The 14918-nt window shown below is 44.3% G+C and overlaps 2 protein-coding genes across 2 annotated transcripts; both read right to left on the bottom strand.

Annotated features, from left to right (window-relative positions):
• Nucleotides 1–1875: 1875 nt before the first annotated feature.
• On the bottom strand, nucleotides 1876–8335 carry cfap53 (cilia and flagella associated protein 53). Its single transcript, XM_061061724.1, has 8 exons — nucleotides 8199–8335; nucleotides 7019–7248; nucleotides 6238–6411; nucleotides 5582–5885; nucleotides 4646–4864; nucleotides 2960–3176; nucleotides 2273–2375; nucleotides 1876–2178 (listed from the first exon to the last, which is right to left on the bottom strand). Exons 1-8 carry the CDS (start codon nucleotides 8265–8267, stop codon nucleotides 1944–1946), a joined length of 1551 nt encoding a protein of 516 aa, XP_060917707.1. The 5' UTR covers nucleotides 8268–8335; the 3' UTR covers nucleotides 1876–1943.
• A 1917-nt stretch (nucleotides 8336–10252) lies between these two features.
• Nucleotides 10253–13060, bottom strand: LOC132992621 (uncharacterized). Its single transcript, XM_061062054.1, has 2 exons — nucleotides 11980–13060; nucleotides 10253–11831 (listed from the first exon to the last, which is right to left on the bottom strand). The coding sequence occupies exons 1-2, from the start codon at nucleotides 12605–12607 to the stop codon at nucleotides 11398–11400; spliced, it is 1062 nt and encodes a 353-aa protein (XP_060918037.1). The 5' UTR covers nucleotides 12608–13060; the 3' UTR covers nucleotides 10253–11397.
• Between the last annotated feature and the right edge of the window lie 1858 nt (nucleotides 13061–14918).

Below are 14918 nucleotides of genomic sequence, written 5' to 3'. Positions count from 1 at the left end.
CATGGGGCTCTATGGGGACCGACTCACTGCAGGAGACAGACTCCAGTGGACACAGGAGGCACTGCAGCTGTAAAGATGGACATTTTAACATAGAGCTCTATGGGGACCGACTCACTGCAGGAGACAGACTCTAGTGGACACTGGAGGAACTGCAGCTGTAAAGATGGACATTTTAACATGGAGCTCTATGGGAACCGACTCACTGCAGGAGACAGACTCTAGTGGACACTGGAGGAACTGCAGCTGTAAAGATGGACATTTTAACATGGGGCTCTATGGGGACCGACTCACTGCAGGAGACAGACTCTAGTGGACACTGGAGGAACTGCAGCTGTAAAGATGGACATTTTAACATGGGGCTCTATGGGGACCGACTCACTGCAGGAGACAGACTCTAGTGGACACTGGAGGAACTGCAGCTGTAAAGATGGACATTTTAACATGGGGCTCTATGGGGACCGACTCACTGCAGGAGACAGACTCTAGTGGACACTGGAGGAACTGCAGCTGTAAAGATGGACATTTTAACATGGGGCTCTATGGGGACCGACTCACTGCAGGAGACAGACTCCAGTGGACACAGGAGGAACTGCAGCTGTAAAGATGGACATTTTAACATAGAGCTCTATGGGGACCGACTCACTGCAGGAGACAGACTCTAGTGGACACTGGAGGAACTGCAGCTGTAAAGATGGACATTTTAACATGGAGCTCTATGGGAACCGACTCACTGCAGGAGACAGACTCTAGTGGACACTGGAGGAACTGCAGCTGTAAAGATGGACATTTTAACATGGGGCTCTATGGGGACTGACTCACTGCAGGAGACAGACTCTTGGGAACTGCAGGGTTTTTTGCACTTCAGTGTTGGCTTAATGTGCAAGAAGTCTCTTTCACAATAAAACCCTCTCAGACTAATGGTAACATGGATCTCCTCCCTCACCTTTAACAAACACTCGATTACTCAACAGCCCACCAGGTGAGCTCACCTGATGGTGGAGAAACATGTGGAGACGTCTCTGTAGACCTGAAGGTTAGCTGAACCGTCTGAGGGCATTTCAATGTCCAAAAGTAGAAGAACTTTAGAAATTATGATTTTTATTTTTGCTCCAGAAGGTGGCACGGTAACATTTTTATGATTATCTTTAAAAGGTTGATTGAGAGTTAAATGTTTCATCATTTCGTCTTTTCTTTCGCAATGTTCCGATGATTGTCTCACATGTTTGACATGTTTGATATCTTTTTATACGATTGCAAGAACTCACACAGTGAAAGCCACGAGACGATCTCCTGATTGAACCTGCACAAAACCTCACAGACAGCTTCTGAAGTCACCATGGCAACAGCTGGCATGCATGTTTGATCCGTCTTCCCCCTCCGATCGTGAAAGAAATGTTGGCTGGAAATATCTACAGACCTCCAGCCGACGGGGAAGATTTGTTAAGATTAAGCTGCTAGTGAACTGAACTGACTTTAGCTTTAGCAATGTAAACATGTTTTCAATGCTTATAAAGCTCTATTGAATTGAATTGAAATTGAGAGAGAGAGACAGAGAGATAGAGTTAGAGAGAGAGACAGAGACGTTTAATCTGGTGGGCATATTTGAACCGTGCATGAGACAACTGAAATTATCCTCTGTCTGTTGGTGTTTTCTGTTGAACGCTCCGTCATTTTTTAACTCGTACAGCGTGAGCTCTCAGGTCGTTTGACCATCAGATCGTATGATTTGTATGAAAGTGCTATAAAAATAAAGTTTGATTGATTGATGTTTGGTCTCGACTCGGTTCAACAACATGTTGACTAACTCCTCTGTTCAATGTCTACCTCACAGCTGTAATTGTTTTGTTCTGTTTGTTAAATAAAGTTTGAAAAAAATACATTTCACTGTTCTTTATTTAAACACAGACTGAAGGAGGCAGAGTCAGGTGTTCTGAGGGGCGGAGTCAGGAGGCGGACCTGGACCCCCCTGCTCGTCTGAAGGGGTGAGGTGGGGCTGCGGAGGTCTGGGACAGGGGCCTGGACAGGATCTGGTCTCTCCTCTGGTTGTAGGCCTCCTGCTGGATCAGACCCTGCAGGTGCTCCCTCTGAACCTGAGCTCTCTGATTGGACTGCACCTGCTGCTGCAGCTTCACCTGAGCCTGCAGGTCTGACAGGTATGCCTCCTGAGTCTGCTTCTGCCTGCAGGGACACACAGACCAGGTGAGTTTGGTCTCTGGAATCAGAATCGCTCAAATCCAGATGAACTTCAACCCTTGGAAGTTTTTTTATTTACCGTATCTTCTCCTCGTCCTCCATCAGCTTCAACTCCTCCATCGCTCTGTTCAGCTCCTCCCTCTCTGACGACAGCTCCACCTGTCTCTGCAGGTTCAGGTGCACTGAGACACACACACACAAACACACACACAGACACAGACACACACAGACACACACACAGACACAGACACACACACACACACACACAGACACACACACACACACAGACACACACACAGAGACACACACAGATACAGACACACACACACAGACACACACACACACACACACACACACACACACAGACACAGACACACACACACACACACACACACACACACACACACACACACACACACATAGACAGACAGACACACACACACACACACACACACACACACACACACACAGACAGACAGACAGAAAGACACACACACACACACACACACATACACACACACACACACACACACACACACACAGACACACACACACGTTACATTAAAACTAGTTTGACTTTGTTTCTGACTTAAGGGCTTTTCAAGACATGGAGTGTGCACTGTGCTTGCTGCTGGGTCTGACACAGACCTTGGGGGGGGGCAACTACAAATCACGCCCATCATTGACGCAGGTTGCTAGGTGACAGGACTCATGAGAATAAGGACAAACTTCAGGCGGCTGATGACTGTGTGTGTGTGTTTCTTACGTTTGTGTTGTATCTGCAGACGGCGAGCCTCCATCACCTCCTCCATCAGACGGTTTCTAGCCTCTCTCTGCAGTCGGCTCTGCTCCTCCCGTTTGCTCCACACCTCCTTCAGTTTCTCCTCCATCAGCTGCCCCGCCTCCTCCTCCTCCCTCCTCTGCCTCTGCAGCTCCTCAGACAGATACTGACGGTACCTCTGCTGCTCCTCACGCAGCTCCACCTGACCAGGAACCACCACACTGAACGTTATAGCACCTGAAGGACCGACCTTTAAATCAAATCAGTGTCATCTTCACTTCATTCAAAGAGGATTTCAAACGATGTAACAGCTGTTTGTGGTTAGAAGCCCTCTGATTCTGTAGTATTTCATCAATAAGATCCAATAGAGGCTGTGTGTCTTGCTCCTGTTCCTCAGTCTGTCCGTGTTAAATATCGTCCTGATCCAAACTGAACGTCTGTGGTGGTGATCAGAGCACAGGCAGAGCTGCAGCTCCCGTGTTTCTGAAGGTTAAAATGACATGTTCATGGAGTCTGGTCTATATACGTCACAGCTGATCTGTTATCTGTTCCTCATGGTGCTCTGAGGCCCCCTGCTGGTCAGTTCGTATAACTACATCTACTGAGCTCTTCTGTAACCAGGTACATTGATTCTAGAGGAGACTTCAGCTCCGTGTAGGTCATACAGAAACATCATATTAATGCAGGACTTTTACATTACAGTTATAAAAAAGAGGGAGGGATGACCGACAGAAGTTTCCCAAGGAAGCCCGACTGAAACGTTGCTGCTATAGTTTTTAGTCATCAGTGTTCAGGATTGGATGAATGAACGGCACCTTCAATCTTTCAAAGACTGAGCTCCTTGTCATCCCAGTCGGTCCCTCTATGCAACTACGGATCAATATCCAGCTTGGAACAACCAAACTCATGCCCACAAAGTCTGCCCGGAACCTGGGTGTCATGATGGATGACCAGCTAACTTTTAAGGTTCAAGTAGCCTCGATTGCCCGGTCATGTGGATTTGCCCTGTACAACATCAGGAAGATCAGACCTTACCTGTCAGAACATGCTACACAGCTCCTGGTACAGGCTCTTGTGATATCATGCATCGACTATTGCAACTCTCTACTGGCAGGTCTTCCTACATGCACTATCAAACCTCTGCAGATGATACAAAATGCAGCAGCACGACTGGTCTTCAACCTTCCTAAAAGAGCACGTCACTCCGCTGTTCATCTCCTTATACTGGCCTGCACTCACACTGCTCCAGGACAACCCGGGCCTGAGCACGGTTCCTTCTTGTACATAATGATCATGAAGCGTGCTTAGTTAACACGACAGGCGGACTCAAAAAAAAGAGAAAAAAGGGACAAGAGATCAAGTCCGCATATCGGGGAACAACACAGAGATCACGACTACTTTACTGACTTTGTCTTATTTTGAGTCATGTTAGTCAGATACAGAAATGTACCGTGCTGAAGCACACCTCTTCCAAGCGTGCCAGGGCTGAGGTATGGAGCGGTCACACTATCCAAATGAACTGGACTTTCGGGGTTAAGCGTGCTTTGGCATGTTACTTGGTACGGATTGCCTGGTGTGTGTGCGCTCTGAATCTCTAACTAGACTCTTCTCCTCTGTCGCCCCCCGGTGGTGGAATGAACCACCAAACTCCATAAGCTCAGGTGTGTTTACCTTCCTCTGAGCAACCTCCTGTCTCTCGTTGGTCTCCTGCTGCAGCAGCGTCTGCAGGATGTTCATGTCCAGCTGCAACTCGTCCTGCTGCTCCCGAGACAAACGCTTCATCTTCAGACGCAAACTCTTATCGAGCTGACGGCGACGACTCTGCTGATCACTGAGACGCTGCTGCTGCTGCCGCTGCTGCTGCAATTGCTGCATCTCCTGCTGCTGCAACTAGAAAGAGAGAGAGAGAAAGACAGAGATAACGAGAGAGAGAGAGAGAGAGAGAGAAATATTTAAACATTAATATTATTAATATAATATAATACAATATCTTTAATATTATCATTAATATCCAAAAGAGAGCCATCACATTCTAGAAACACCTCCAATCCAGTGACCCCCACTCCTACCAGTTCAAAGCCCTTCAGTGCCAAGAGTTGAACCCAGATAAGAGTCCCCTCTGCCAGCTGAGGAAAACCATGACGATGTACAGACTGAGTGGACACAGTCTGGACATAGAAACAGGCCGTCACAGACAGAACTGGTTACCCAGAGAGGCCAGGCTGTGTTCACTCTGCCATCAAGGACAAGTGGAGACAGAATCTCACTTCCTCCTACACTGTGACATGTATAAAGATTTAAGAGAGGCACTCTTTAATGACATTGATAATAAATATCCTGACTTTATCCAGCTCTCTGATCCTCAGAAGCTGCTCTATCTATGTGGAAAACCCTCCCACATGTTTTTGTGTAATTTGGACAGTTTTCGAAGTATTCCTACATTTTTGATAATTAAAACAATAAATGACTCAATATTTGCTGTCTAGGACTCATTCTTGTTTTGTGGCTACCTTACTCTCAGAGGTCGGGGGTTGCACACACTCCTGATTGGCTCCATGGTTTGTTATTTACAATAACATGATACTAATGATAATAATGTGTTCATACCATGAGCCTGGCCTCCTCCTCTCTCAGCTCTCTGTGTTTTTGTCTCTGTTGCTCTGCAGCCTCCATCTGTGTCTTGATGACGTCCAGCTGCTGCTTGTTTCTCTGCTGCTGAAGCTGTGCTCTCTGCACCTCTCGCTGCTCTTTGGCGCGTCGGTCTGCCTCCCACAGCTCGTCGAACATCTTCTCCTCCTCCTGCTCCCGCTGCAGCTGCTCCTGCTTACTCCTCACCTGAGCAGCTCGCTCTGCACACACCTGCTGCTCCCTGCGGTGGCTCAGGGTGGTCCGCAGCTCTTCACACTGCTCCCTGAAAACACCCAGGATCACCAAAACACAGTCAGGTACTGATCTAAGAGGTCTGATTACGGTCTCTGATACACAGACAGGACGCCCAACAAGTCTGAGCTCCACTTTTTACAACCAGTCACATTAGAACTTTATTTATTTACATGTTAGCAACAACTAGCAGCTAACTGAGTCTGTGAGAAACAAACCTGGCTAATAAACAAGCCACAGGTGCAGACTGTAGCTTTGATAACTTATATGGAGAGCTCCAGCCTCTCCCCAGAATATGGTCACTTCTGGCTCCATAAAACCAAGATGGAGGTCCAAAAAGTCCGACTTGAGGGACAGCAGAGAAATAAATGACGGAGGTTTACCTGAAGAGGTGCTCCATCTTTTCTGACACCAGTTGCTGTCGATCTCTCTCTCTCCGCTCTCTCAGGGCTTTAGCTCGCTCTCTCATCTTTGCCTGTCTCTCCACTGACGTCTCCACCTTCTCCTCCATCTCCTGCAGGAGCTGCTGCTCCTCTGCCTCCAACAGAGCCCTCAGCCTGATGAGGCACACAGGTGGAGACACACAGGTAGAGACACACAGGTGAAGACACACAGGTGAAGACACACAGGTGGAGACACAGGTGGAGACACACAGGTGAAGACACACAGGAGAAGACACAGGTGGAGACACACAGGTGAAGACACACAGGTGAAGACACACAGGTGGAGACACACAGGTGGAGACACACAGGTGAAGACACACAGGTGGAGACACACAGGTGGAGACACAGGTGGAGACACAGGTGAAGACACAGGTGGAGACACAGGTGGAGACACACAGGTGGAGACACACAGGTGAAGACACACAGGTGAAGACACAGGTGGAGACACACAAGTGGAGACACACAGGTGGAGACACACAGGTGGAGACACAGGTGAAGACACAGGTGGAGACACAGGTGGAGACACAGGTGGAGACACAGAGGGAGACTCTTTAATTAACGTGGTATTAAAATATGGAGTATTAATGATGGCGTCAGCGTTAAAGGTCACCAATATGAGCATGTTTATCCTCTGAGCAGTAAAGCTTCAGGATTTCCTCCTGACATGTAACGCAGTAGAGTATTCGACACTCGAGCTGAAGCACTTGTTGGTTAGACTGACCTCTCTCTCCTGTGGTCAATTTGGACCTCCTGCTGGTCCAGAGCGTCTCGGACTCGTCTCTCAACGGTTCCCCTCAGGAATCGGTTGTCTGAGCTTTTCAGCCACGAGTTCTTGATGTCGCAGGTCTGCTGGTTCTTTGAGAACTGGAGGACTTGGTCTCGAGTCTCTTCCTGTCTCCGTCTGTCCAGGATCAGGTGGTCTGGCGGCCTCAGGGACGGGAACTTTGCACTCTGTTTGACACACAACACAAATATCCAGGTTAATATCTGTGAGCATCTGTTCCTGAGCATATAACAAGATGGACAACCCGTCTCTTTTACTAAAAGAAAAGTGAAACCGAAATACCCCCCCAGGGGGCGCTGAATAGATCAGCTGGTGGAGCTGCTGATGTCTTGCCCCTTCCTCTATGCACAAGCGCACATCTCCTTGCTGCTGAGTTGAGCGCAGCACAGGGTCCTCCGTGCTCGTGCTCTCTCAAAAGTTAAAACATTTTCTGCTGTTTCTCCTGTTTCTTGTTTTGGATTTTGAAAATTAAAAAAAAAAATCAGAGAATCGAAAAAGACCAAGTACTTTGCACTACACTTTGTACTTTTCATCACTACACTGATTTACACAAGTCTCCTTGTGCCCTGACGTCACCTCTGCGTGCCAATAAGAGTGAAGATAAGATCACAACAAACAGTGTCTCACTTTCCTGAGCTATAGTTTAAAGACCTACCGGGACATCGACAAGAAATATCTTGTTTGGAAAGATATTTCCAACAGTTTGGGGGGTACCAGGTGCGTTTCAAACAGAGCAGTGATGTGTGTCATGCTCCTTATAGAGCTGCAGCTCTTGGACGAGACTAAACTCTCCCTCATTCTGACGAGCCCTGATTGTTTCAACACTCTTTTTCTTTGTTGCTCAGCAGCAGAAGAAAAGTCGGGTTTTTTTCTCAATAGAGGACACATAGGCCTACAGTTATGTGACATTATTGTTTCGGTCACCTAGCAACGAGCCCTGCCGCTTTTCACTCGTGTACGCTCTCCCATTTCGCTCTGCGCGCACCGCGTCCTATCTCAAAGGCCCTTTACGCTCTGTGCGTGTGTGTGTGTGTGTGTGTGTGTGTGTGTGTGTGTGTGTGTGTGTGTGTGAGTGTGTGTGTGTGTGTGTGTGTGTGTGTATGTGTGTGTGTCTCACCACAGCCACTGAATGAGGCGTCGGTCCTGTAAACTCTCCACATTTTGTTCTTCTTTCTCTCAGCAGCATCTTCAAAACTCTGATGTCTGAACGCTACACCGACAACAAACAGTTACCCTGGTAACCGCCAACAAGGGGACGTCATCACGTCTACCTTCCGTCTCTGATGTTTCCGTTCACCTCCTCAAAACTTCAGTAGTTTCTCACACAGATATGGATCTACGGTTGTTCGTGCTTCGTGTTTTATGACATCTGAATATCAGTTTGTATTTAAACTTTGTCACTGACGTTTCATGTCCGTTTATTTGTCATCAAACTACAATACCCATGAGCCTCTTCTAACCCTAACTACGGAGTCACTGAATCCCCCCCCCCCCCCCAAAAAAAAACCCAACAAAAAAAACAACTTTGCTTTGCTTTAAAAAAAAAACAACTTTATTAGATCAACGATCAGTTAATGACATTGAATCCATTTAGAGAACAACAGGAAGTGTCTGCTAACCGGGAGGATACAAATTACAATAAAAGTAGGCTATTTGTTTGTGTTTAATGTGTTAGAGAAGTTATGTTTTAAAATCTGTACTTTGAAAGAGATGAAAGGTATGGAAGCCCATTTCCGCCAGTTAAAAAAATAAAAAGAGAGAAAGTCAAAATTATGAGATAAAAAGTCGAAATTATGAGATAAAAAGTCAAAATTATGAGATAAAAAGTCGAAATTATGAGATAAAAAGTCAGGGACACCATCTACTACCGTGAACTTTAGCCTACAAAATAACTGTGTGGTACATTGACAGTTAAACGGTACAGTCAATGCTACTTAAACAGCAATGTAATGTGTTTATTTCTAACGACAACCAGATTAAAATATATAACTATTTATCATGCATCTAACGTTTACTACATTTGGCAGAATTAGGATTGCTTGAATTGCCTTGTTTAGGATTGCATATCCTTTATATGGCTGGGCGAGTGAGGAGATGCTGGGACTGCAATGCCAGCTGGAGCACATGCACACTTACCAACTCGTAATTTAAACTTTTATCTCATAATTTATTAGACTTAGACAACTTTATTTATCCCAGAGGGCAATTTGGTTCCACAGTCGACCCAGACAATGCAGACATTTACAAACAAACAACAGAAGGAGATTAATCAGAGACAACAAACAAATCACTATTTCGCAAAGGTAAGCGTTGATACGATGATACCCTTGTGTGGTCTGTTTGGGCAATGACATCCACAAGGGCCAGATAAAAGGCTAAGTTTAAGGACAACAGAAATAAATAAGTCAATAAATACTGTAAGACATTCAAGGATGCATCGCTGTCACATTGAAGACTACGTTCAAGGACAGGCCCCTGGAGCAGAAGTCACGGAATAAACCCCTTGAACAAGGGACATGATAAACAAAGAGAACATTTTGATCTTTATCTCCTAATTATGACTTTATTATCTCAAATTATTTTTAACTGGCGGAAATGGGCTTCCATAGAAAGGAGAGTCATTTGTTTGATTTAACCATTTATTTTGTAGCCTATTAGTTACATTTTGCTAAAATAAAAATCTAATTGATTCAGTTAATTAAGGATTTGTATAAAATGATTGAAGCTGCTGAGTGTTTCAGCCAGCAGGGGGCAGCAGCTTGTACTCTGAGTGCAGTCAGCACGGAGAGCCTGAGCTTTTCTTGTAGCTCTGACTCCAAACCAATGCTCCAAACTAGTGCAAGCTATTTTACTGCAGTCTCACCATTTGTTTCAACCTCTTCCTGATTTTTAGATTAAGAGCCTCAAAGCAGAAGATACAAGAGAAGGTTCAAATAGACTTCATAAAACATTTTCATAAAGAAAGAGGCACCATGGGAAATTAAAGTCACTTTTCAGTCGATTAATTCCCTCAGTAAACATTTTCTTGATGAGTTTATGTTCTCAGTCTCTGGTTTATGTCAACACAGCATGATATTCAGTTTACACAAACATCGGGTGATGTGTGGCATCACTGAGAAGCAGGTTTGTATTCTCCCACCTTGTCTAAAGAAACCATCACAAAGAGTCATCTTTCAGCACCAACCTCCATTTATTCTGACTACAGTACAGATTTATTTGTGTTTTCTCATTCATCTTTGTGATTACAACTTCAGAGGAATTCAGCTTAATTATTCCCGAGTGTGTGACTCCACAGATTTCTTATGGAGCTACAGTCAAGCTAACAAAGTCATATCTTCAAACTCCTCTAAAACGAACCAAAATCATTTCATAAGGAATCAGGACATTTGGATTTAGAACTTTATATATCACTAGGGATGCTGCAGAGACTGAACCATGGCCAGGTCTAAACCCTGATTGATGAGGGGAAATAATATTATTTCAAAATGAGAAACTCGCCCTAGCAGTTAGGGCTTCACCTGTACAGAGGCTGTGGTCCTCCAAGCAGGCGGTCTGGGTTCGAATCCGACCTGCGGCTCCTTTCCTGCATGCCATTCCCCCCCTCCCATTTCCACAATTTCCTACTCTATCCATTTTCCTTTCTAAATAAATGCAAAAGCCCAAAAATAAGTCTTTAAATTAAAAAGAGAAATTGTGAAGTTGTGATTTCACCAGTGATTGTGAAAGATTGTTTGTAGATGGGCTGGTGTTTTTGACTTCTCTTGTGTCACTGATATGAGTGGGCGCTGGTTTGAGAAAACTTTACATGAGGTGATTCAATTTTATTGTTTTGTCATTTTGGTAAAAAACATCACACTGTGGAGCTCAAAAGAGGACGACTGACATCAAACAGACAATTTGAATCTTGAGCCTTCAGTGGGGAGTCGAATCTCAGCGCTTTTGTTTTTGGTTGCATCACTGAACACGACGCTCCAGTGTCCCATGTTTATGAGGTTTTTAGAGCCAAATTATGTGCAGAAGTATCCTCTCTAAAACAAATGAAACATGTGAATAAAACCAGAATAAACACTCTTCAGCCCGTTTTAGGGACTGCAAGTCAAGCTGCCTTTCACTGAAATCCATCCTGTTAAACTACTTAAATTAAAATAACTGGAAAAACTGAGAAACCAGTCAGTCAGCATATGGAAATACTGGAGTTTTGTCTGTCGTTAAACTAAGCAAGAAAACAAAGACTGAAGACTGCGTAGTTCTGAGGCAGGTACAGATCTATTTTCTACACGTCTGCTCACATGATGTTGTTCATCTCATTTGTCTTTCTAACTGTTTTTTGCTGCAGTCAGTTTGTACCGCAGTCCTGCTCTGGTTCCTTCATCCACCCGACTTTTTATCTCCTCCAGTTTCTGGACCTTCTCTTTGTCTTTCTCCTCCATCTTCTCAATCAGGAAGTCCAAGTGGACAAGAGTGGACAGTGAATCAACATTCAGAGCGATCTCCTCCAGTTTGAGAACATGCTGGAAGGACTCTTCTAAGCACTGATCTCTGTCTTTCTGGAGATCTTTCTGTTGCTCCTTCAGATCTTTCAGAAGTCGCTCATGAGCTGCTTTCCCCTTCTCATACTTTTGTTTCATAGCTTCATTTATCTTTGGAACTTTTCTTGTCTTTCTCACATATCTCCACTTTTCTTTCACATGATCTGATGCTGGACATTTCCTGGTACATTCAGTGCAGGAGCCATCTCTCATGACAGAACATCATGTGAGATACCAGGCCATTGTGCATGGATAGTGACAGGTCTGTTTACAGACATTACAACAGACTGCTCCGTTAAACAATGCTAATGCCCACATCCCATCACTGATGTCTTCTTTTCCTGCATAGGCTTCTTCAACTTCCTCAGCTCTTCATCTCTTGTTTAGCATCTTTAAGATCCTTCTGGATTCTGTCTTGCAGGTTTTGAATGCAGGCTGTCAGTCCAATCCATCCTTTTAACACATCAGCTGTTTGCTTCAGATTTTGCATCTCAGTCTTTTCTAGAAAGTCTGCAAATTCACTCATTCCTGACTTTGTGATTTCCCAGGCAACCTTGGCTTCCTTTGTTCTCTGGATGTTCTGGCAGTTCTGAAACAGGAAGTGAACAGGATGATACTTTTCATCTTTGGCACATTTAATGTTTGCAGCCTCGACAGCTTGTAAAACATTTCCAGGTATTCTTCCATCTGAGTTTGTAATGAGAATGACAATGTTCTTCTCCATGTCTTTTCCAAACAGAGACGCCACTGAATCAAAGATGTACCTCTGACGGTCACTCAGGCGATTCTCGCTTGCTTTCAGCACCAGACCCACGACATTCATCTCATGAACTCCGTACTGTGAGCGGAACAAGTCAAATAATCTATGACTGATGGCGTCATCATGTTCAGTCCCTCTGATGTCTCCATATCCAGGAGTATCAATGATGTTCAGAGAGTAGGGCAGAGTTTTGTCTTCAAAGCCAAAGATCTCGTACACGATCACATCTGAAGGCATGTTTGTGCAGCTTCAGCTGTAATGCAAGGGTTGGACCAGATCTGGGGAACAGGGAGCTGGGTCTGGGGGGGGTCTGTCTTCGTTTCAACCCTCACCTGTGCTCATGAGCTTTTGGTGGAGACTAAAAAAATGAGATCTCAGATACAAGCAGCAGACCTGAGTTTCCTCTGCAGGGTGTCTGGGCCCTGTCTTAAGAGATAGAATGATAAGCTCAGACTAAAGCAGCTGTTCCTTAACATTGAAATAAAGCAGCTGAGGTGATACAGGCGTCTGATGAGGATGCCTCCTTGGAGCTTGTCTTTGAGGGATTTTTAAATGGGGTTGAAATGGAGCTGGGAGCGATCCTGTAGTCTATCTCTGTGCAGTGTATGGAATCAACCCGTGAAACAGGCTGACAATCTTTCATATTCTGAATACTTCAGTCCCTAAGTTTCACTTGTCTTCAGTGCATCCCGTGGTCCAGGACCACTTTCTACTGGTGCACAAATTTTCAGAATAATATAATCTAAAAACATACCACACTTTTGTAAACATGCTGAAGATTATTTTAATATGGGATAATTTCTCTTTAGCATGCATTTGTAAAAAAAGAAACAGGCTTCATTGATTTGAAACACTACAGGTTTGGTACACAGTTGTATTATTATAAATATAGCAGAAGATTTAGTTTATGTTCTCCTACAGCTGACCTTGTGCTTCTGTGCTGTTGCTGCTCGAAAGTTTCTCCACCAGATAATTTCTGTTGATGATCACTAGAATCTTCTTCACCACTTCTATAGGCTGTCCGTAGGTCTCGATTATCTTATTCACTGTGTCCAGCCTGTCTGCATGTTCCAGTTCATTCTTATGGAGGGGCTTAAACGGTTCCAGTGTGCCACGATCCAGCAGGAAAAACTTGAATTTGTTGAATTCATCTTCACCCAATCCTCCAGTGTGTCTAAAAGCAGTTTTCTAAGAGACATCATTCCCCCCTTCAGTTTGACTTTTGAAAAGACAGACAGGACAGTGTTCATCATGAAATCATTGTGTTATCGGTCCACTATAGAGATAAAGACAGACTATTACCCATGTTTGCACTATAATCCTTACATGGTTCAACTGAAGATCTGCCAACAGTTAACATAAACGTACTCAAGACCAGCCGGTAGTATGATTAAAAACATTGGACACAAACCTTAAAACATGAGAAGCTATTACCAAAGACATATACAGTCATCAAACATGTAGTGTGATTAAAAGCACTGACGTATTAATCAAAGTATTTTCTGTGATTTATTACAACTAACAGAAACCAAAGGTTTTAGTGGAGGAAATTCAAGTGTCAAATAATGGTCTAAATAAAAACATGAACTTGTCACCCACATAAACCGTTTTCACATCTGCCCTCCAGATAATATCTAGATAATTTCAGGAGGACTGCTCTGGAGATTCTCCCGACCTAGCCATTCACATATGCTCCTCACATCGGGGGGCTATCCCTGTCGGGGGGTGGGGGGGGGGGACAACGCGGAAGTGGACCCCGAAGCAACAGAGTCCGCTACACAACGTTATAATGAGAATATTTGCCTTTATATCAATGCTATGTGTAATCCAATCCAATGGAATGACAACATCTACAAAAGAGCGGAGAACAACATACTGATGAACAGAAAACATAATGCAGCCGCTTAATTACGTGCACGGAGATCGTAGAGGACTATATATATATAAACGTAATTCTCTTTCTATTGGCTCTAGGTGAATTCTCCGGAATATATGCTGCTGTGTTCTCACATCAGCTCACTCAGATTTTCTGTGGAAATAATACTAGAAGTCTGGCCGGAGAAACTCCGGGTAAAAATTTGTTTGTCTGTTTGAGTTCACATATAGCCGACAGCTCCTCTGGGTAGCCTAATCTCTGGAGTTTTTCAAGACATTTCCGTATGTGTGAAAAGGGTTATAGTCACTGGTTGGTTCCTTTAAAAATGTGTGTGTCTCTGAACACCTGGGATGGTAAAATTCTGAAACCACTAATCAGGTTAAGCAGAAAAAACAGCCAATCACAGCCTGGGACTGTGTACAAAGGGCCATTGGTGTTTATCTGTTGAGCCAGCAGGAAGTGCAAAATGTCATACTAAACTTTTCCTCATAAATATGACAGTATTTCAATATTCATAAGAAGAAGAAGTTTCTTGCAACAAATGTTAAAGTAATCAATCAATAGGCTATAGGGTAATTTTAAGGTTTGATACCAGACATTAAAAAATAACCTTTATCAAACAGTACCTGCAATCACAAACAGAGTTTAAAAAGGATGTTTGTCAGCCTGTTT

Source organism: Labrus mixtus, chromosome 17 (genome assembly GCF_963584025.1).
Source record: "Labrus mixtus chromosome 17, fLabMix1.1, whole genome shotgun sequence".
Lineage (NCBI taxonomy): Eukaryota > Metazoa > Chordata > Actinopteri > Labriformes > Labridae > Labrus > Labrus mixtus.
Note: the sequence above shows the minus strand (reverse complement) of the source record. Positions and strands in the feature narration are given on the sequence as shown.

Excerpts from the sequence above, each read along its gene's own strand:
- cfap53 (XM_061061724.1), bottom strand. The coding sequence starts at position 8,267 with ATGCTGCTGAGAGAAAGAAGAACAAAATGTGGAGAGTTTACAGGACCG. Across the intron at positions 5,886-6,237 it reads AAGATGGAGCACCTCTTCAG|GGAGCAGTGTGAAGAGCTGC; the intron begins GTAAACCTCCGT and ends GGGTGTTTTCAG. Across the intron at positions 3,177-4,645 it reads AGGAGGTTGCTCAGAGGAAG|GTGGAGCTGCGTGAGGAGCA; the intron begins GTAAACACACCT and ends GTTCCTGGTCAG.
- LOC132992621 (XM_061062054.1), bottom strand. The coding sequence starts at position 12,607 with ATGCCTTCAGATGTGATCGTGTACGAGATCTTTGGCTTTGAAGACAAA. Across the intron at positions 11,832-11,979 it reads TGCTAAACAAGAGATGAAGA|GTTCTGTCATGAGAGATGGC; the intron begins GCTGAGGAAGTT and ends ATCTCACATGAT.